The sequence below is a fragment of the Phaethon aethereus genome (genome assembly GCF_964289735.1).
Source record: "Phaethon aethereus genome assembly, chromosome: 2".
Lineage (NCBI taxonomy): Eukaryota > Metazoa > Chordata > Aves > Phaethontiformes > Phaethontidae > Phaethon > Phaethon aethereus.
Genome location: NC_138582.1, coordinates 57058947 through 57082959, shown reverse-complemented (window position 1 = coordinate 57082959; position 24013 = coordinate 57058947). Strand labels below are relative to the sequence as shown.

Below are 24013 nucleotides of genomic sequence, written 5' to 3'. Positions count from 1 at the left end.
AGCATGTTGGCCACGATCCAGTAAAGCACTTACCGTTAAGCATGCTCTGGAGAGCGCCATAGGGAAGAGTCTGAGCACTAAGTACCCGGCAGGATCAAGCTCCAAATGGAGACCAGACATAAACCAGATGGCATTATGTTAGCTTTGCCATATTAATAAGCTCTTTGGTTTGCATTTTAATATATCTCTCCCTTATTTTCCACTTTTTTCCTTTGCTTTTTCTATAAAACAATCCAGATGTGCACTGTTTGAGGAGGGCAGTGTACTGAAATTGCCCCTTACCACCTTTTCACAAGCATGAAGTTAAAGCAAGTGCTGAGAAAATTGCTGCTTGTTTTTAACACAGATCTGACTTAATCAGCAGTGCTTGGACAAGGACCATCAGGAGTTTGGAGCTGCTGAAGGAAGGAAAATGCTGACTCTGTCTTCTGATGAGGTCCCCAAATGTGTGTGGTGAATGTGCTGTGTGTTTGAGAGCATCAGCTCCTGCATCAGAGGTAATTCCAATGCTTCGGGGGTTTTCTGGGGGGAAGTAGAGGGTGGCAGGTAGGGTGGTTGAGCAGGGACAAGAGGAGATGGCTCTTTGCCTGTTCTTAAGCTAGGTTCAAACTGAACTGAAGCGAGATTGCTGCCATGTAGTGCTCAGCACTCGCACATCCACCCAGGTCACCTGCCAGAAGGCAGCGGGAAGAAAATAAAACCCTAGTTGCGGCTTTGTTTTTTTAAACAAGCTCCTGGCTTTCCACTTCTTCCTTTCCAGTACAGCTACAACTATCTCCAGAACTTCCTCAGACCTGTGACTTGTGCAGATGCCAGCATTTACATGGATGTTTTTGAAACCGAATGCTGCCCCACTGGAAGGCGTCCTAGCTGGAGCCACTTTCCTGCAGGGAGGGCATGGCGAGCAGCCGAGGTGGGACGCGTGCCTATGCCCCTGCGCTGCTGACTCTCGGGACAGAGCAGTCGGGGCTCAAGTCTGAGCCTCGGAGCCTGCGTGAGGGCAAGCCGGCCAGCCGCCCGGCAAGGTAGACGTGTTCCTCCTGTGCAGGCTGCAAATATCACTCGTGCCGGAGCGGTGCATGCGTGTGGGTTGTTGCAGTGAGACTTAAGAGGAAACTTCTGTGATCATTTTAGCATTCAGGCAACTGGAAAAGGAGCTGACAGAGGCGCCAGGGCTTTGCTTTCATGACTGCATTAATCTTCTCCTGGCCTCGGAGAGAAATTTTAGATGAACTTAGCACATGTTCTCAAAGAGCTTGCTTTCTCCAAGTCATTTGTGCTGTGGATCCTGCACTGATGAATTATAATGCCAGTGAAATGGCCAATATAAATCAAACTTCACTCGATAATAATTTTAGTGAGGATGCCTGATGCTGTGGTGTTATTTAAGAAGTTGACAGTTGACTACCATGGCCCAGAACTTTTGGGATACATGGATTAAAATTTTTTTTTTTCCTATCTATCTCAGAAGGTGGTGGTAGGGACAGGAGGAAGCGCTAACGTCCCTTTTTTCATATCTATGTATCACTCAAGAAAATGTCTTTCTTAGGTGGTTACGGAGTTCTTTTGGTCCGGGAGAAAGAGTTTCAGGTGCGTATCATTTTAAGAACTTAGACAAATAATCTTATTGCTACTGCTGGAAATGTTCCTGGTTGGCAACCGAGCTATACTAATTATCATGTGACAGTTTAGTCTATGGCAAACGTAGCATAATTCAGAGTTATTTTGCCATGAAAGCGGTAAAAACCTAGTTAAGTTACTTTTTATTTGCCCCGTGCTAAGAGCAGGTACCCGGACAGTTACAAAAGTTCACATTGTAAGTGGCAGCTTGTTAAGCCATCGCAACTTGCTTGTGTTTCTGAGTCCTAATAGGCTAGGAGGGAATGAAAGTCGTTTGGAGACAGCTGACTACCAGACAGCACCTATATGCTTGGTGGGCTTTTGACCATAACTTTTGATCAAACAGGGAACAAACTGAGACTAAGCCATTTTCTACTTGTCAACTGCCTATTCCTTTAAAATTTCCTCCAGAAAATACTTACATAGATGCAGTTGTCAGAGCTCCAGGAGGTACGTGAGTCTGTGGGCAGCTATTTGGTTTGTTTTTCCTGCACTTTCTGTCCACACTTTGGCCATAGGCAGAGCTACAGTTCTGAAAACTGACAGGGAAAGATTTCTGGCTTCAGTGTAGCACTTTGAGGCAATAATCTGCACTGGGAAATGGGTCAGGAGGACCCCAGAACACCCCCTGGCACATCCCACATTCAAGTTTGGAAGTTGCCTGAGTCTGTCCTTCACGAGCAACTAGATAATTCCCCGAGGTGTCTATCTGTGACAAAAGTACAATTCAACAATTTTATATAGAACATTTCTATATGAAACACAATATGAGTAATAATGTGTGAATCAGGCCCAGCAAACACTGCAGGAAACACAGGGCAAGCGCTATTAAGAATAAGGTTATGATAAAGTTTGTGTCCAATGAAAATTAGACAACTACCGCAACTCAAAGGAGCTGCAGAGTTGTTCTCATTATTTATCTTGTCATTAGGGTTAAAACCAATGCATCCATCAAAAGGTGTTCAAAAATCTTAGAAATAAAGCAAATTGGAAATCTCCCAATGGTACAGACAGTAGAAGTGTCTGAGTCAAGAATTCCCACTCAAGATATTATCTGACTGCTTTCTCCATGCAAAATCAACTAATTTCATTTTAGGTAGGCAAACATTGGGTCGCAGCATGAGGTCACAGCTAACCAAGAAGCTACTCTCTTATCATACTTTCCAGGGAAGCAGGACTTTCCTATTTACATATAGAATAGTCAGAACTCAAATACAGTGTAATAAATAATTTGACCTTAGGCATTTCAAGGGTTGCATCAAAGAAATGTACAAATTCATCCTTTCAAAAAAGTTCTCCCATCATATCTGGTATGAATATGTATTTTTTAATGCTTTCTTTGTTGAAATGCCTGGTGATATGAGTGTGTTTCAGTTACTTGTTTAGACTTCTGAGTAACTATTATGATTTCAACAATCAGTATTTAATATTCTAGTCACAAATTTTCTTTTCTACATAATGCAATTACAGAACTTTTCAACAGCTTTGATTTCAACAAGTGCATGATTAAATCAGTGATTTAAATAAAGCACCATGTCAAAACTAAATGTTGAAATCAATATTAATTTAAAATAAGCTTCAACTAAAGAATTTTTTCATGATCTTTCATCTACTTTCATCATGGTTTTAGTCTGTCCTTCACTTCCCTACTTAGTAATGGAAGAGTTTATCTACTCAGCAAGAGGTCTTCCAATGCTGTCACACATGTCTCATTTTCAAAGACTGACTAGCCAAGTTTTGTTTAATGACAAGACAAATGCAAAAAAACCCCCTGATCTGTGTAGCAAAAGCATTCACATGAAAGCATGGTTGTCATAAAAGTAGATTTTAGATGATTTCTTTTTTACATATGTACTTCCTATTTCCTTAACTAATTGCCATTTTATCCTTAAATTTTGAGTTTTCTTTTGAGTTCCTTTAGATTCTTTTAATGATGGGAAGATTCCTTGGTTAGGTTTCTAATTGGTTGTTGTATTATTTTATTTTATCTATACATATGCTACACATTCTGAAAATACGCATAGGATGACATAAATGTCCACCAATCTTCTTATCTTAGGCACCGAGAAATCATATTCCTATTCATTTAAATTGATGTCTATGACCAAAATAAATTTAATGGTTCATCCCTAGAAGGCGCAGCATGAACTGCAAAGACCAACATACCTTCCCCATTCTCAAAATCTATAGGACTTATTGCAAAACCATAAAAGAGCAACTCATAAAAAATCGGAAGTAATATCAAAAGCATAGAGAATATCAAGGGTAGAGGAAAAAACCCCGCAGCTTGATACTTACAGAATTCCTTAAAATATAGCCAATTCTTTCCATCTGTTGGCCAGAGGATAACTGTACACGAGGCAGAGACACAAACTGCACATCCTTTGTTACCTGTCCACACAGCTATTTGAAGTCTGCTAAAGAGCAAACTTCTCAGTAGTTACACAATGACAAAATAACATGAAGGAGAAAGACATACATGATTTTGCACCAGCTCTTTTGCTTTCTGCACAGCAATTCCCACGAAGATCGCAATGTAGAATATTTTCTTGGCTGTTAGTATTGCTCACTTTGAGTTTTTATAGCTGCTTGGAGATCTGCATCACTGTATTTGATTTCAGCTAATCAAGCATACAAATGAACAGGAATGCAGACACACAGCACTGTAAAAAACACAGAAGGAAGTTTTTTCAAACAAAATCCCTTTATTAGGCAGTGGTTCCAGTGATGCAATCAGAATAGGAAGGAAAGTCTGTGTTGCTTCATTGTTTTGTTTGGATTTTGGGGTCCAGTGCTAACTTGTGATAATATTTCCATTCGCAAGTATATTTCTCTGAGGGCAATCCAAAAAAGTGACTATGATGAATCTAATAGGAAAAATATCCCATTGAATTTGCTAAGTTTTTCCATCATGAGTGACCATTACAGAATTGCCCCACTCAATTATCTTTCCTGTGTACTTCAGTAGCTTTTGGCTAAGTAAGCCTATTGTTTTTTGTCAAAGTCCAATAAATGCGCAAAGTGGATTCAATAGAAATGTAATTGCAGAGAAATTCAATAACTGATTATTCCTGTGAGGAATTTAAGAATTTTAAAATAAGAGAATGGAGTGAATAACATAAATGACCAAAAAGAAGCACTGCAACATATATCAAGGATGTAGAGTTTGTTGCAGGTACATATAGATCTTTAGAGAAAAGTCCAAAGCCTACTGCTGCCAAGAGGAGTTTTGGATCTGACCTTAAATGTTGTGAGATGTCAAATACATTTGTAATGCAAAGATTCAACTCTCTATAACCTCCATAGTTCAACAGTTAAAACAAACATGTCCTCTCTACAGACATGATTTATCTGATTGGCCCATCACACTGTGTAATTCTAAACAGGATTTTCCAGGTGGCATGTACAGAACACTGTATTGTCTCTCTTGCTTTAGGTAGCATGGTTTAAATGTGAGGAAGGCCAGTGATGGCAGAAATGTTAGCTTAAACAAACAGGATTTTTCCTTATGTAACCCAAATAAAAAGCACAGCAGCAGTTTTACAAAATAAGCAAATGCTTTTCAGCAAATGTAAAATTGATATTGAAGATTAAAAAGTTTCACAGAATCACAGAATCACAGAATGGTAGAGGTTGGGAAGAGACTTCCGAAGATCATCTGGTCCAACCACCCTGCCAAAGCAGGATCACCTAGGGCAGGTTGCACAGGAACGCGTCCAGTCGGGTTTTGAAGGTCTCCAGAGAAGGAGACTCCACAACCTCTCTGGGCAGCCTGTTCCAGTGCTCCGTCACCCTCACAGTAAAGAAACTTTTCCTCATGTTGAGGTGGAACTTCCTGTGCTGCAGTTTGTGCCCATTGCCCCTCATCCTGTCACTGGGCACTACTGAAAAGAGACTGGCTCCATCCTCCTGACAGCCACCCTTCAGATATTTATAGACACTGATAAGGTCCCCCCTCAGCCTTCTCTCCTCCAGACTAAACAGCCCCAGGTCTCTCAGCCTTTCCTCATATGAGAGATGTTCCAGTCCCTTAATCATCCTCTGTTGGACTCTCTCCAAAAGTTCACTGTCTCTCTTGAACTGGGGAGCCCAGAACTGGACACAATACTCCAGATGAGGCCTCACCAGCGCAGAGTAGAGGGGGAGGATAACCTCTCTCGACCTGCTGGTCACACTCTTCTTAATGCACCCCAGGATACCATTGGCCCTCTTGGCCACCAGGGCACATTGCTGTCCCATGGAGAACTTATTGTCTACCAGGACTCCAAGGTCCTTCTCCATGGAGCTGCTTTCCAGCAGCTCGACCCCTAACCCGTACTGGTGCATGGGGTTGTTCCTCCCCAGGTGCAGAACTCTACACTTGTCCTTGTTAGATTTCATGAGGTTCCCCTCTGCCCAACTCTCCAGTCTGTCCAGATCCTGTTGAATGGCAGTACAGCCTTCTGGTGTATCAGCCACTCCTCCCAGTTTTGTATCATCAACAAACTTGCTGAGGGTACATTCCAACCCTTCATCTAGGTCATTGGTGAAGATGTTGAACAAAACTGGACCCAGTACTGATCCCTGAGGAACACCACTAGCTACAGGCCTCCAGCTGGACTCTACGCTGCTGACCACAACCCTCTGAGCTCTGCTGCTTAGCCAGTTCTTAATCCATCTCACAGTCCACTCATCCAACATCCATCTCTGGGGTTCCTCCCCTCCTGTAGGAATATGTCACTCCTCTCACCATACATAAGTATGTCTCGCTCATTGTTTATCCCTGAGACTTACTCATCACTTTCAAGTGATCTTCAGAGATGCTAGATTTGTTCTGCTGTAACCATATTATAGGGCATTGTTCATTTTATGGGTTGTCACAAATGATGGAAAAGTGGTGTTAAGTGTTTAACTAAATATAGATCACAGAAAAGCATAGAAAAATAAATCCTGAACTTATTATCTTCAGCTACACCAGTTGCTTAAGTATATCGATGTCAGTGAATGTTGTAAAACTCTGTGAAGATAGCCAAAGCCATAAATACGCATTTTCTGTAAAGATACCAGAAAAACTCTTCCCACTATCTATTATTTTCCTGTCTGTTTCTGGTAACTGATGCAAACCGCTTTACTTAATTTCAAAGATGAACCCAATACTAAGTTCAAATTTATTCGAAGTCTTCAAAGATTGCCTAACAAATCTTATTGCTACTGCTACGTCCAGTGAATTCATGGGATGTGACTATCTCTGGGCTTTAGGGTATCCCTACAGACGCATATCATTTCAGTGTTTGGTTCATTTCTATTGTTGCACATCCTGAGGTCCCCTTTGGTTTGGATGAAATATAAAATCTATCTCAGTGACGGAAACTCATCACTAATAGTCTCAAAGGAGGTAACTTAATCTAGCTGACCACTCCACTGATATAATTAGGAATGCACTTTGTCAGCCTTTGAGGGTTTAACTACAGCTGGCTGGGTTCAAGGCAGTCTCAGAAACCAAGCGGTTCTTAGTAACACCATCTCCTTCACAGAATTACAGACATACTTTCAGCAGATATACCCAGCTAACTGCTGAATGATGTTTTTCCACCCACTTATGCAGTGGTCAATGTCTTTTTCAGCATAACTGAAGCCCTGGATCAATGCCATGAAATGATTCAGAAACCAAAGGCTGAACTGACAGCTCAGGAATAAAGGTTATGAACCTTATTTACAGTGCTTGAATGTGGCTCGATTCAGCCTCTGAACATCATCATATTCCTGATTCAGCTGATGAGACTTAATTAGAAAAGAGATTCTAATGGATATTCAGATGCTAACTGGCCTAGCTATTGTTTAAGAAATAAAAGTTATTTTAGGCTCTATTCTCTAGGAAAATCAGAACTCTGTTTTTCACATGGATTAGTTAAGCTAGGGGAAAAAAAATCTAACCTAATAAAAATTTAAAATCTTTAAATTTATTCATCAGGACTAGTTCTACATTCCTGCTGTACCCTTGACTCTTCTACTGAAGTCTGCAGGGATTCAGATGATGAATACCTTCATAGTATTGTCAATAAGCTTTTCTAACCGAATGTCACAAGCACCACTCCTTTTTCATGTGTTTTGCTCTGGTAGTAATCTGATTTGCACAAATGAATGAGATATTCTATTATGATTCAAGTAAGTTGGATAAAGTTTCCCCTCCAGTCTGCAAAATATTTGAGAAAAATGCAGTATAGCTTTCCACCTGTTTACTTTAAACATCTAGACCTGAAAATACCCAGCCTAACCTATTAATCAGCAGAGTGGCCTGTTCAGAAAAAAACATACCTTTTTTTCTTTCTTATCAGTCCTGAAGCATTAGTCTAAACACTTTGAATTCCAGGCTTCAAGCTTCCACCTACAGCTGTGTCAGCGGGCTGGGCACAGGCTCCCCCGGGCCAGAAGCCCCAAAGCTGCAGTAATGTGGTTCTGCGCCTGCTTATTGGCTTGGGCAAAATGCTGCGCTCGCATCGCTGTGCAGCTCCTGGACCCAGGCAAAGGGAGGTCAGATTTGCTTGCAGCCACCCCATAAAAAGATAGCCTGAATTCCTGTGTTGTAAGTGTTACGTGGCAGTCACGAAATTCACTAAAGCCATGGATTTATCACCTTGCTGTTAAACCTTATGGCGTCAGACTGAAACTTCTGATTTTTTCACTGCTGTACTTGGTTCCTTTTTGGCTGTAATATAGATTTTCAACAGATGTCAGAATACAGGCATCACAACTGGGCCTTACATACACTTAGTAAACAAATTTCAGTGCCCTGTGTCAGAACAGAAAAAAAGGACTGCGAATTAAATAAAAAAACAATACACCTCCTTCTTGCTTCAGTAAGTCTCCATGTAAGTAGGAGAAGGTTAACTGTGAGAAGTACAACTTAGTGTATCTTTTAGAATTCTTGATAGCACTAACAGTGTTAATTATAGACATCCTCATTACCCACATGAGTATCATACCCCATGTTTGAATCTGGAAAGAGAAGAAGAGCCTCCAAGGACATTCTATGACAATAAGCTCCCCGTACAAATGGGCGATTACTTAAAACTACAGTGAGTCATTGTTGCATGGCATGTAACATAATTAAGTGCAGATTTACTTGTGTTCAGTGTAGACTGAGGCAAGCTGGTTTGGTTTTCATGGTCTTACTGCATTGCCGAGTGTGGTACAGTTAACTTCAGGCCTGGGTTAGCTAAATCTTATAAAAAAAATTCAGTAGTTAAAAAAAGCCCTAAGAGATGGAGTCCATTAAGGATGAAATGCATCTTGACCGCACAAAACAGCTGCAGAGTCAATATCCGTCCCAAATATCTGCGGCGTACTTCCTAAATACAGAACATGGAGGTCCTGTATGTCGAAGAAAGCTTTTCAAAAATTGACATAGTAGGTTCCTTTGTTTGTTTATTTTTAATTGCAACTCTTTGACAGAAGCAACAGATTGCTCGAAAAAATACACTTGAAGAAGATTCCAGTTAATATTTGACTCATGGGATAAGTGATTCTAATATTTGCCATATACTCTGTGAATTGCCAATGACACATGGGTAGCCTTAAGCTTCATGCTCCATCTATGGACTCGTACATATTGCACACACATACATGTACATAAGAATAAATGGATACTTTCAGAAACCTCAAATTTCCAGTAGTGTTATCCTCAAATTCTCGTTGTTTAATTGCTTTTGCTACTTGAAAGAGCGAAAGAGGGAAGAAAGCAAGCAAGCAAGGCAGCTTCAAAGGACTACAGCAGATCACTGGGGATTATGGGGAAATGCATCGTCTGAGTGGAAGATGTAAGAAGGACCTTACACAACGCAGACACAATTGTTTCAGCAGGAGACTAAAGACTCCCACATATTTAAAAGACCCCTCTCCTGTGCTTGGCCAGTTGTCCTGGCTTCCCTCTGCCTACCTTCTCTCCAAAAGTGAGCACTTTCAATGTGAAATCCTGCTGCAGCCTGAGTACAAAGGCTTCCCTTGTCTCTGTTCATCAGGATATGCTTGCTGTTTCCTTTCACTTCCTTGCACATGCATGATATGGGCACCATCTGGCCCAGAAATGGCCAAGGACAGCCAAGCCTGCAAAACATCTTCAGAGAATGCCCTAGGCTCCCCTGCCCAATATTTCACCTGTAACTACAACAAAGATTTGTTTATAATATTTAGAAGTAGAGTTTTCAAAATACTTGTATAATGAAGAATTGCGAAGGGAAGACAGGCCTAGTCACCATTATGTTTTAATTATCTAAGACTTCATACTGATGTCTTATTCTGCAATAATCCTATCAAACAGGAAGTCAGCCTGAGCTGAGACAAAAGATAACATAATCAGATCATGCCCTGTAAGCAAAGTTATTGACAAAAAAATCTGAGTTCTGATGGCCTGATCCCATTTCCAATGAATTCAGAGGTAAAACCTCCATTATTACACCTAAGTATCCATTAACTCAGTCCATGTGTATAAACAAGGCTCATATCCCACTTGATGTGCCACTGCAGGATTTATTATTGACCTTTCATTAGACTAGAATAGAAAAAAGGCGGAGCATTTCATGTTAGATTGAATGCTAAAACTATCCAGTTCTTGCTCTCATACTAATACTGATTAAACTGAAAAAAGGTCTGACATTCTCACTTTTAGATTCCCTCTTGACCACTAGGTATGATCATCATTGTTCTGAACTTTTATTAGCCAGAGAAAGAGAAACGGATAGGGAAGATGCTCTTCGTCGCCATACGTAGAGTTTGCATAGACTACCCCAGAGTCTAGGTAACTACAGACTCTCTGATGTCTGCAGGGCGTAGTTAGGGAGGAACCTACTACTCAGTGAGTCAAATTCAGGCCATATATAAATTTGTGATTCCCTGCCCAAATCTGTCCATTGAGAAGCTAGTATATTTCTCATTAGCTATAAAATATGAGGACTTGCTGCTCTAGAGCTTCTTCCCTTTCTGGCAGCAAACTGTGAGAGTGACCTGATGTCTCATGCCCTAAGGTTTCGCCCACAGATATTTAAAACACAGTTCCCCATCTTGCCTCTTGCTTTACTTGTCTTTCAGCTGGTAAATGTTGTCAACACAGCTGGACATCTACATCCAATATAGGCTTTCAATATATACTCCCCTCTGTCTGTCTGCACTGATAAGGCTCTTCTACCCTTCACAAAAAGACTTATGGTCATCATTTTGGTCATTATGTGCTCAGAGCAACTTCTACAAAAAGAAATGTTATAAAAGGCTTGTATAGTCGTCAGGTAGAAATTCAGCAATGGCAACACTTAGTAGCAGAGATTTCTGTCTCTCTTTTGTTCAGCCTTCTGTCTAAACATCCAGCATAGGTCCATCTGAAGATGGGTGATTTCACACATCTGAAAATCCTTCAGATTTACAGTAGCCAAGTACTACACATAGCATACTAAATAAGAAAACATAATGGTCTTCAAATGAACAAGCTGATAATAGGCGCCCTGCTCCAGTGTATGTTCTACTCTCGTAACGTCTGGAAAGTTAACAGATACAGGCAGGGGAAGAAATGAATTACAGAGACAAGGGATCCCTCACAGACCATCAGTCTTGCCCTTGCATTAATTACAAGGGATGCCAACTCAAGCAGTTCCACTGACCTCTGCTAAAATTGTCCTTCAGGGTAATAGGGGCTCTTTTTCAAACAACCTGTCTTTTTGTGTTTTAAACCATTTCAACTTTTGACTTCAAAATCACCACTTAACTGCCATTCCAAAACCCATTGCCACATGTGTCTGGTGGGACTTGGGGATCAACTGTAAATCACCCCACCACACAAAGTCCTTTGGAAGATGTTTCTTTTCTCACTCCAACTCCTTTTATTTGCACACAAAAAGAATCAGGTTATATACCTGTGAAGGTGGTCCTTCTCCTGTCCTTTGCTCCCCTCTCCCTCCCACCCCCTTTGGAGTCCCTGGCACATACAATAACACTTGGAAAACCATGTTGGGGTTGTTTCCACCAAGAGAGAAAGAAGGAGGCAGGCCAAAATCTAGATAGGACGCTTGGCTTCAGCCACCAGCTTGGGAAGTGACTCTGGACGCTCTTCTCCTGGATTTCCTCCTGTGCTCTTTTAATGCACCCACCACAGTGGTACCGGAAGGCTGCACAGAGCATTGTCCCACCACGATGGCAGATGCGCTGCCTGCCAGCCTTGCTCCATCATGCTGACCAGGCAGCTGGAGCAAAGCACTGAAGTGGCCCAAGTGGCTGCTAGTAATGTGGTTAGCCAAAATCCAGGATGTTAACCTGATTGTTTGCTATGGATACTCTACACCATTTCAGGATGTGATTCTATATTTGTACAGCGTTAACCAGATGCTTTTCAGATACTGTCCTAGCTAGGACTTTTACTAGTGTTCCATAGTCATGTCTTGCAGTTCCCACCACCACACATTTTCCACGCATTTACACTGAATTATTTTGATATCCTGTGCAAAAATAACATTTTATGGTTCTTTATTCCTGGCTGTTTGTTATGCCAATGCTGTCAGTCCGCTAGATGCAATCTGAAGGTGTCTGTGCAGGGCACGCAGGGTTCTCAAGTCCTACATTTTTTTGCAGGCAGCTCCAAACCTCGAGTAATCAGAGATAAGTGACTTAGTTAAAAATGAATGGGGCAGCTGGCTAAATGCTCAACCAAACAAAATGATCAAAGGGACAGTGCCAGATGTTTTCCATCAGCTCTACATATGGAGGTACCAGGGAGAGCAGCAGGAGCACCAAACTAAAAAGAAACCAGAGAAGCCAACTCTAGTTTCAACCATAACATGAGGAACTGGCTATAAATACTACATTCCTCAGTGAGGCTCCCAGAGGACATTCTGTAGGTATTTCTAAAACCTACAGGAAAAGTGTGTCTACTATTGTCTGACTTTGTTATACACATCCTCCTGGACAATGTTTTATAAAGAATTATCATTCTTAGCATCTATAAAAATACACCTTTAAAAATCATATTTTAGAAAGTTACTAGAAATTATAAAAAGTCTTTTTTTCCACAAAACATATTTTTTGCCCAACTTGTGCCAGTACAGTTTTTTCCTAGATTATTGCTTTGTGGGGTTTTCTTTTACCACTTTTAGTGCATTTTAAAATTTTAATTTTATAGGTTTTGAGTCCAAGTTACTGCAAAAGGCCCAAGTAATTGTAAGATTTACTATGGAAAAGGAGACAGCTTTTTATTTTTGTCTTCTGGGGAAGTTTATGGTAGAGTGAGATAAACATCCAAAATAATTAAGGTTGTTTATGCTCCATCACTTAGAAGACATTCTTGACATCACTTGTATACAACTGAGCAGGCGAGCTGCTCAATCAGTGCTGACAGAAATTAAACCTGGATTACCCAGCCTCAGGGCATACAGACCTTACTTCAGTGTGATAAAATCTGCTTCTATTGGAATAAAAATAAGCCAAATTTCGGTGCATAAGGGCTCCTCTTCCAGTTTTATTTCAGTCATCATTTCAGGATGCTTTATCCTGCCATGACATATTTTTGTAGTATCTTGGGGCTCACAAGAGGGGATGAATATTGCAAAAGGATCTGGTGCCATGCTTGTCCAGTGTAATGACTTTACTATTTGCCCCAAATCTGCAAGTCTTAAACTTGGAAAGCAGGGATCCTGGAAACTTCAGGATTTTTTCTTGTTGTTCTTTGACTCTGTAGTTTAATGATGCCTGCCTGAAAGTCATTCCCTGACAGTAGGAGGAGGGAGACATGCTGAACATGAGGAGGCATTTCCCTGAAACAACTGGAAGTGCCAGACTTGCCCTTGGCTAGGAGAGAAGCTAAGAAGGGGTCTTGGCGTTGTTCAGTGGTACTGAAATCCACTTTGTCCTTTACCTATGTAGTATGGTCCTAGGTTTGGTAGTATATATGTTGCTTATTGCATGAGCATTGATTATAAAGATGTTTATTCCATGTATAAAAAGCTTGATGTGCCCTTTAAAAGCTGCTTTAAACCCATTCTGCAGGAACAAAGCCTGTGAACGTGCTTTTTCTTTCCTCTGATTCTTATCTCATGCACATACAAGCCTAAGCTTCTCATTGCAGTGGAAATATCTGTGATTTGCAGTGCAGGATGGGTTCTTTGCTGGTAGATATGCTAGTAACAAATGGGCTGAGGAACTCACTAACTCTCATACTTGAGTCAAGGAAAGCTTGAGCATGACTCACTTAGGAATGCTTTGTACTCCCCTAATTGCATAATTACCTTAGAGAGCTCACTGGCCATTTGGCATAGAGGTCATGCCTGTTTCCTCTGAGCACAGGAATAACCCCTCCTAGCTTCTCCTAGCAGGATAAAAAGGAGATGGGAGGAAGATGTGTGGCCATGGCCCCACTTTTCCTCTATATAATTCAGGACCAGTATTTATGCACAACTACAAAGTCCCTCATTCTCTGAAGTGAGCATGGCAAAGTTGACCATTACTTAACATAAATCAGCACTTTCACCTTTGCATTGAGACAGTATCTGTTTTGAAAGGGATAGTGTGATGTTCTGGGGTGTTTGGTACTGGTACTTGTGACATCTGAGTTCTAATAAATGGGACTGAAAAAAAGTGAGGGGAATGCCACAAGCACAGGAATCTTCCCCACTATACTCATATGTCACAGAGTTCGTCTAAGTGCCAAGCAAAGAAAACAGAGATCTCTCCAACACCTTGCTCTCGAAAGCAAGAAGTAAAAAAAGATATAAATGCTATCAACAATTGCAATCATGCAAAGCAGATGACAAGCAAAGTGAAGGGACCTGAATGCCCCATGAGAAAAATGGAAAATGAACTTGCTAGTTGCATTAACGGAATTAAAGGAAGATTTGACTGGAGAATTCTCCTGGACCTCTAGCAAACTCAACAGTGCAGTTTTCAGGGCTCACCCCATCTGTGCAACTGGTAAAATAAGTAAGTCTGCAAGATGGAGAAAGATAGAAATGCCTTATATAGATAGCAGAGGATGATATATTTAAGTATAGCTGTCTTTAGTTTCCTTGATGCTTTCTTGTTCTGGAGAATGGCTGGAATTTGTGGTCCCTCTTTTTAACCTTTTTATTAATGTAATCCAGCTGCAAATTTGGAAGATAGAATTCTTCTTTGCAGATTGGTGATGGCATCACAAAGTAGCCAAACTTTCATCTTGCTCTTCCCTTCATTACAGCTATGAATTTGCCATCCTTCATTGCACACTGATGTATTTTCCATTCAAAGCAGCTAAAGCACATTTTCTCCTGTCCTCCTTACAGCCCACCAGCTAATACCCCTTAACATATAATGGGGTATATACAATCTACTCCCTCTGGGCTTCTGAATGAAAATACTTGTGCTGAAGCTAATGCTGCCAGTGTATGTTTTAGACATGAGCACAGGATGCCTGCCTGATTAGCCCTTCAAGATTTGTAGATGGATATGAATCCAAGTGGTCAGATGCACCCAAGTTACTTTATTAGTGTGAACTTTGGTGTCCATGGGCTTCTCAGCTGTGTACTTGAATTGGCAAGAGTGTTTCAAATTACTCATTTGTTTAGAGGTTCATGATGGTTACTTAAAACTTTCCTTCTTTTTTATCAGCTTCTTTCTAAATAGTGGGAAGCAGAGCACTTTAATGCCGACTGAGGCTTCATTAGCTTCCCCTTTCTGTGAGAAACCTCTGCTTAGAAGGTTCCCAAAGTGAAAGGTTTTCTGAGAGAAACATATCTGGGAGACACTTACATCCAAGCCTGGCTCTGGTGAGTGGAGCTGTTCTTCTGATATAAAGGGAGCATCACTCCAAAGCAAGAGAAAAAATTTGGGGAGAGGAAAGGAAATGAAAGCTCTTGATTCCTAAGCTGAGAGAGAACTGGTCAGCAGTTTATCAAACCAAAAGCTAATATCCAAGACTCATTCTGTTCTCACAGCTGTATATCTGAAGTATAGACTTCATTAGAACTACATCTAACTAAACCCAACTGAATTCAGAGGAAAGTCAAGTTCTGGGTCCCAGCTGCTTTTGTTATCAAACAAAAAATAGAAAAAACCTCTGTTGCACATTTTTTCAAATCATTCTGCTGGAGAGTCAATGAATTAGTATGCTGTAGTGTGGGTGACTGCCCTAGGGATCAAGGAACACCAGACAGAGTCTATAATAAAGCTTCTTGCATTAGGATGGCGGCAGAGGAAACTATACAGAAAATTCAGTCCAGGAAAGAGTTCTTAGAAGACGAAGTAGGGATTAAGCTAGAGCCTATTTTACCATTTGCTAAAATGCTCAGTGCATTTGCCTTCATGGATTTTGCATTCCAGAGGACCGCATGCTAGGTTAATAAAATCCCTGTCTTTAACAGGCTTTGGAAACTCAGACGGTCACTGACTGCCCATATGGCAGAATTTGGCTATTACTGCTAGACAGCTGCAGGAAGCTGAGGACAAGAAAGGGGAGACATCACCAAAATCTTACAGACACATAGACATATAAAGAGACACATGGTTTTGCCTCATGGCAGGAGCTTCCAAAATATATTCCTCATCAAAATGCCAGGATCCTCTTTTCTTTTTTTCTTTCAGCAACTGCAGTTTGAGCTTCTGCTTTTCTTAGGTGATACACATGTGATTTAAACACACAAATTCAGCCTGAGCTTAAGTTTCAAGAGCATTATAAAACAATTAGCACACCTACAAGAAGAACAGCAAAACACCACATTTCTGTTGTTCACAGACTTACAGGGAGATGGAGTTTAGCATTCTTCCTTGGAGAAGAAATGACATGCTCCCCAGTAACTCAGTGCCAAACCACTGCTCTCTGTTTTGAGTAGCAAATGCCGTTCTTACTGTGTCTAAAAGCCCAGACTGTGTTTCTTTTCTTAACATGAAATTGTGTATTTTGGTACTGCTCTCAAACAACAGTTTAGCAGAACAAAGGAGTTATCTTTATGAGACAGCCAGGGAAAAACACAAAGAACAGGAAGATGCAGCTAACCTAAATAATGACATTGAAAACAAAATAGCTATCGGTCTATAAATAAACAATATGAAGTAAATAGCATTATTTTTATTAAGAGAAGACACAGACATAATTCCTATGGATAATGACATCTACTGTTTCCTCAGAATTTAGTTCTCATTTTTTCAATCAAGCCATAGAATAACATTTCCTACTTTCTTCAACTTTTTACAGTTTGAACTTTCATAACACTGCTTTTGGGAGAAAATTGCAAAACCCAGACACGTACATTTAGGAGAAAGGTCAGATTTTCTAAAACAATAAAATTGCCCAAACTGCTATTTTTGAACTGTGCGAATACATGCATGGTTATAGAGCAGGGAGGTAAACATACACATAACTTTTAATTAAAGCAATGCTTAGTTTCCTGCAACCCAAAGGAATTTTCTTATTTAGACTAAGTCTTTAACCATGCAATCTCCCATTGTGTGTGTGTGGGTGTGCAAAACAGCAACTGCAATTTCACAAAAAGGCAAGGGCTGGCCCTGACCTGGTGGGTGAATGGGGAAGGAATTAAATAATCCTCTAAACCAAAGCCAGAATCAACTTTCTGAGCGCCAGACTCAGTCACTCCAGCCTTCTCACTTTCCATAATACAGTCCTAAACGACCTGAGCAGAAGCCTGATTCACGTGCTTTTTTTCCTGGGGATTGTCTTGTTGAGTATGTTGGGCAGGAAACTGCCCTGATCTGTTGACTTATGAGATTTAAAATAAACACTCGTGTTTCCCCCTCCCAGTCCTGACCAGCGGCACTGGGCTGAATCACTTCCCCGACGGAGGCAAGAAACATGCGGGAGCGAAGTGCTCGCGGAGTGGCCGACCGATCGGGAAACGCTCTCAGACTGACGTACAGTCAAGCAAAAACCACGACCGACCCCGGTGCGACGTCAGGGCATGGTACCGGTCCCCGGCCCTCAGGCTTTACCTGCTGGTGGGCGAGCGGCTGGGGGGGATGTCCTGCACAAAGCTCTGCTCCATGCCCGGGATCCTGGCCGGACTGTGGGGATGGTAGGCTGTCAGGACCACGCTGCCCGAGTCCTTCATCTCCATGGTCATAGGCACATGTCTGCCCCGCCGCCAGTGACAAAGGCGACCGGGGGGTGCCGACGGGCCCCGACGGGAGGGCGAGCAGTCCTGTCACGCGCGGGAGCGCATGGCCTGGCTCCGTAGCAGCCCCAGGCCACCGCTGGCTGTCAGGAGAGCTGTGGAACTGAGACACGGCTCCTCTCCCTGTCAGGAAAGCTGAATTAGCATATATTCAAAAACACCGCCCACAAAACAACCCACGGGGAAGTTACTACGTTCCTAGGAAACTAGAAACCTGAGATAATCCTGCACGGCACTGAGCGACCGCAGGAAAACTTCTTGATTTCTTTCTTTTTGTTTTTTAAGAGTCAGTTTCTTAACACTTCTCCTGCTCCTGAAATAGGCTCGACTAAGTGAAATTATTTGCTGGTTAAGCAGCAGGATGAGTGGAGAGCACTACTTGAACACGAAACGTGGTTTGGCAGAGCAAGGAGTCACATTTAAGCTGCTTACACGAGACATTCAGAAACCAAGTAGGATCTGCTCTGTTTAAATAATCAAGGAGCAGGAACCTTGATTTCCTACATGCTGGATCATTTCTGTGGCAGGGAACTGCACTTGCTTTCTCCTAAAAACAGATTAAGCTTTCATTTTGCCTGATATGTCTGTGTACCTAATGAGAAGGGCACTGGGAAACGAGTGAATTATTTTTACAATAGTGTGTGTTCATCTGGAGCAACCCCATAAATAAGTACACTCTGAGGCGCTTGATACTTTTTCACGCCTGCACTTGATCTTTGCATGCTAACTGAATGCTTTTCTCTCAGAAGGAAACCAGGAAGCAAAAATATTGGGGTCCAACTCTGGCGTAACACCCAGAGAAAACTCTGTAGAGAAAATGAGAAAACTCACACAACCCTTTATTTTCCTTGCCCACTTCTTCAGTGTTTATCTTTTTTTTTTTTAAAGAAAAGTTTTGATAAACATCTATCCCTGAAAACTATGGTGCTACCTATGAAATCATGGGAAGGATGTCCCTAACTTTACTCTACGAGCCACAGCTCTCTGAGCACCTTGTGGGCAGGTGGGTGAAACACCAACCTCTGTGCATCCTTGCCACAGCTGCTGGCGGCGTTCCCCGTGCTGGTGCTGCGCAAAATGCCTGCCAGGCTCCTTTTGCGTCCCCCTTGAGTGAAGGTGCTCTCCTTGGCACTAGGAGATAACAATAGGAGATAATAATAGGGCTGCCTAAATCACACTCTTGGTCTCTCCAGCTGGTGAAGGAGCTCAGGTTTTGAAAGGCACAAAAATGATTCATCTCATCTCCAGCTTCACTTTGAGCTCTCTATCCTGCCTGGAGGGGCAGGACTGTTTCAGTCAGATACGTTGCTGAGACTCATGTAGGCAGTGCCCAAGTTAATTTTAAATGAGCCAGCATAGGACACTGATAACAGCGCACTTGGCAGCACTTCTTGCCAGACTCGCCCAGGAAGCATAAATATTTGAATGTGCAGAGCCTCTAGGCTTGCTCTTGCTATGCTGTTAACATGTGCTGGATTAAATATTTTAAAGCCAGGTTGCACAGGAAAAAATCATGGTTGCTTCCATTGCAGCATGGAGGCCCTCTGGGAGCCACCATGCAGCCACATACATATGTTAGAAATGACGAAGAAAGCTCTGAGCTAACTCTGGAAGCATTGCCTGCTGCCCGTGGCATCAAGACTCTATCCCACAGTGCCTCCAGTGAAGACCAGGGTGAATGCAATAACCAGTGAAGTCCTCGTTGTTCTCTGTGATTATTGGGGTATCCAGAAGAGGAATAGGGTCTGAAAAATTATGATAGATACCATCATGGATCTCCTGTCCCAACGCTGTGGAGCACTGACTGAATGCCAGGTTGATACCTGGATGCTGCTGGATGATACCGGATGCTCCTGCCAATGTAATTTTTTTCCCTTCCTACCCTGGATCTACATTCCCCTTAATGGACCAGAAGGTGGGTATCCCACTTCTCTGATGAGGGCGAGTAAATTATAGATATAAATTTATATTTGCACAAGTGCAAATAGGTATTTTGAAAATTAATCCATCATATTACATATATCAAACTGAGCGCTAAAAATTTATAAAAATAAGTTGCAAAAAAATCTGCTGATACCCCTTAAAGTCATTCTCCACCATTTATTTCAAGAAAGTAAACATGCGAAGAAACACACATAGTGGAAGGCACCAAACACCATCAGAAATGCAGGAGACATCCTTTAGGAGATCAGGCTGCAGTCAAAATACTGGCTCCAACTCCAAGAAAGTCTTTTTTTCTCCCCTTCCTAGCATCATAGCACGAGGTTTTCTGCAGTAACACCAGACAACAAAATGATGGTTATGCACTTTAGGCTATGTGTAGATAAAATCCACAGTAGAAAGACCATGTATTTTTAGTATTATTTTTATTTTCTCTCTTCCCATAATAAAAAAAAATCAAACACCAATATGACTTAGAAAAGAATACAGTTATCCTCTCAATAGTAAAATGCATATAAAGAAAAGAAACCCACACTTATTAAAAGGGATTTTCTCTCTAAAAAAAAATAAACATGGAAGATTTTGTTTGGAGATTTATAAAGTGTTGATGCATAAACTGGAGACTTGTATGGAAATGGCAGTCTGGTTGGCACAAGTACAGATACATATTTTGAAAATTAATCAGCCAAAATGCGTACATCAAATTGAGAACTAAAAATGTTTATATGCATAATGACTCTTGGGGTTAGACATCTGCATATTAATGAAAACTAAAAATGATGCTAAATCAACCAGAGATACACATTAAACAAAGTTTTAACTGGACTGGAAATACAACCATAAGAAAAGTGTACAAGGTAACGTGGGCCAGATTCTTCCTTGAGTTCTATCTGTGCAATTCCATTAGTTAAAGGAGAATTTATTCTCCTGATTTCTAAAGAAGCAAGTAGGAAAATATTTTAATCCAACATGCTCATGTTTCACAGGACTCTGTTCAATACTAGATCATGGGGTACTCAGGACTTTGACATTTCCAATTGTTTTTTCACATAGTTAATAGCTCTGTAGACCTTTCAAGTACATGGAAACACCAGTTTGGTGAGAAATAATATTGTGAGGATGTTTTTGGTGGCAACCAATAAAGTGAAGATACAGGAAGAGAAGAATCTGTGGGGAGTCTGTAGCCAGTGAACCTGTGAGCAGCTCCCTCGGGTTTGGTAGGCAAGGACCTTGTGCTTTCGAATTTTACATTGTGTTTGTGCCAAAGGGAATGCTCTGCACTTTCGCAAATTTGGCAAAAGAATTGTTTATATATGGATCAGCAGGCCCCGACTTTGAGAACACGGAATGAGAAACCTTTATTAATCTATTGTTTCAGAAACCTAAGTCAGTGGCTATATAGTTGTATGACGAAGCCTTCTGGTCTTCTGCTGAAGAATACTTGTGACAGCCATATACAAGAAGTATAAACACAGAGAAAGTCATTAGTTAATGTTTACTGAGAGAAAAAGAAATTTTCATTGTTGCTAATAACACTAATATATATTTACATAGTATTAATTAGTAATTATTGCGGCAGTAACATGATGGGAAACCTTTGTATGGCGAGTTTAATGTCTATTGCTTAGAAAGGAACTAATAAGTTTTTCACATAGATTTTAAACAACCATTTCTGGTTAAGTCCAAGGGGGACTGTCACTGAGAGGAATGGGATTTGTCAGCTAGGGGTTCTCGTCCCGAGATGGCAGAGGCATGCACCATTGTCTCGTAAAAGTAGACTCACAGAGCCCTGGAAAGAGCAAAATTCCCCTTTGAACTACAAATCACACAAAAATCTCTGGGTATTGAATTTCATTGCTTGCTTCCAGCTTAAATTAGCCAGGACAAAGTTGGACAGAATTCACAAAACTTTGAAGTTAATTTTGGAGCAGTTTAATGTGAACTTGGGTTAGATTAAGTTTTAAAAAGAAGTTGTGTAAAACACAGCATTTTTCACTGATTAAATCAAAGGAAATAAGAGTGGAGCAATATACAGAAAAATGTTATCCTAGCACTGTGCCTAAATTTCCTTATCCCTTCTGTTCAGGCAGTAATATGCAATAAATTTTGTGTCTATCTGTGTGAAAGAAATCAAGACCAGAACCACTGTATTTCTCCATGCCTTGGGAAAAAAAGTGTGTCTCTTACTTGTCTTTAATTTGTGATTTGGATGGAAAGATGCTTGAGGGGTGAAGGGCAGAGGACTCACCACACCAAAGAGTTGGTGCAGGCAAAAAGCACCTGGACGCTGAAAACGGGCAGTACCACAAAGTTGCATGAAAGTCAATGACAGTGGTGTGTGAGTCTTCTGCTGCTCAGTACCAATACCTCCCATGAAAAAAGGCTCTGAGAAGGGGCTGACTCTCATGTCATGAAAATTTTCACTGTGGCTTGAGGTCGATTTTCCTTGAAAAGAATTTTATGCGTCATGAAGGACAGTTTCTAATGCTTCATTTAGCCTCTGTGCTTTCTATTCTTGTGAAGCCAGAAGGATTACAGTCTTCTTTTTTCCACTGTGAAGGTGAGATGTTTGTATGCCTCTGTGTGGGCAGCTGGGAATGTGAGCAAATGGGTGAGATTCATCGGTAGCGTCAAAACACACCCACTGCTTTTAGAACATTGAAAAATTCATAAGCCAGCCCGCTACCTCACCCCCAAATTAGAGGAAAATCTTTGGTTTTCTGCTTTCTTTGTCTTTTCAAACTGATATTAAAAACAACATTGAGAAAACTGTTGCTTGTCCTTTACAAACAGGTTAAGTATCAAGGCTATTTAGGCAAAGAGAATAGAAATCAAGTATCGTGGCAATGGGTGGCGTTTTGAATGTTTTTAATTAGAATATGAAACAAAACATTAATCTTTGTTAAATATAACCTCACATATTTCAATCCCAGGCCCAGTTTAAATATACATCATATTTTGGTGAACTTTAACATGGCCATTTTATAATCGAGTGATTTACTGTCGATTTTTTTATCTTAAAAAAGACAAAAAATCATAGAAAAGAATTCTTTAGGCAACTTCATGTAGCTGCTTGCTTAGCAATGACCCTCATTTATTTTCTAGGAGCTCAAAAATTGGTTCTTTTTAGCCCAGATAAGACTGCCCATATATTATTCCCATGTTAATTATTTACAGAAAAGGAAACTTCCTTACTCTGTCTGCCACAATAGGGCTTTCTGGAGGTTTACTTTAAGAAAAAGCTCATATCCTTTCATTCAACCATTAGGTTCATGCTCCTTTATGACATGTTATTCTAACCACTTCAGCTGGGACAGCTGACATCCACAGCTGAATGCTGTGGTCCGTTTTTTTGTTCTGAGGCAGTAAGTTAAAATTACATGAAGGAGTGGTAATGTGGTTAAGTTAGGAAAAGTAGCATTGGGAGAGGCTGGTTGCTTCTCTGAAACGTTTCTGTAAGCACAAGCTGAGAAGAGGAATTGGTCTCTGCAGCATGGAAGGGGAAAAATGGTTAGGCATAGACAGCAATGAGCATTTTCAGTACATGTGTATCCATTCTGATGCATCTGAAACAGCAGAACTGGGTTAGGCGTTTGCATTTGGTACAGGGAAAACGAGCCCTCATATTAAAATTATATATATTTATAAATATTTATGTATTCCACGTCATACGATTAGGGTTATAATGAAAAAAAAATGTAGGAAGATAGTTTCTTGTATAAAAAGCCAACCAGACAGAGCTTTATAACATTATCCTTAAAAAAACTTACTGTTTTCCAGGGGCCAGTCAAATACTTAAGGAGCTGTATGTACATATACATACATACACATTTGCTTAGGAAATGTGTATATACACACATACCCCCTCCCCCCGCTTTAGCCAGGTTTTAAGATTTAAGAAAGATATTCCTGTTGTTAAATGGTATGAACAGCCAAATGCAGTTTTCTGAAGGTGGTAATGATTTATGCATCTACTTTTGCCATTACAGCGTCACTTTGGTGGGATATCTAAGACAACATTATTAAGAAAAAGATTGTAGCCCCTTTCTTGTTACAATCATAAGGAATTTCACATTCAGCATTTTTGTAACATTTTTAACCTGTAAGCCGCTCCATTTCTAGGGAAGGTTTTATGTAAGGTAGAGTTGGTATTTCCCTGTAACTATGCCAATGATTTCTTTCATCGTGCCATTTTGTAACCGAGTCCGTTTCCCAGGGAGCAGCAGTAGACCACAGCTCTGCTGGTATACTGGAAAGTTGTACCGAGTGAGACAGTCACCAGAGCATCACTCTGTTAACTGAACCAGACTTTGAGTGAGGGATATGTGTAAAAATTGATAAAG

General features: G+C 40.9%; 1 protein-coding gene across 1 annotated transcript in view; it reads right to left on the bottom strand.

Moving 5' to 3' along the window:
* Window positions 1–17678, bottom strand: part of ARHGAP28 (Rho GTPase activating protein 28) — a gene marked incomplete at both ends in the record, with an annotated part of 72502 nt that extends 54824 nt beyond the window's left edge. Inside the window, one exon of the mRNA XM_081996893.1 lies at window positions 17548–17678. Coding sequence (XP_081853019.1) covers window positions 17548–17678 — 131 coding nt within the window. The remainder of the gene's footprint in view (window positions 1–17547) is intronic.
* Window positions 17679–24013: the final 6335 nt, after the last annotated feature.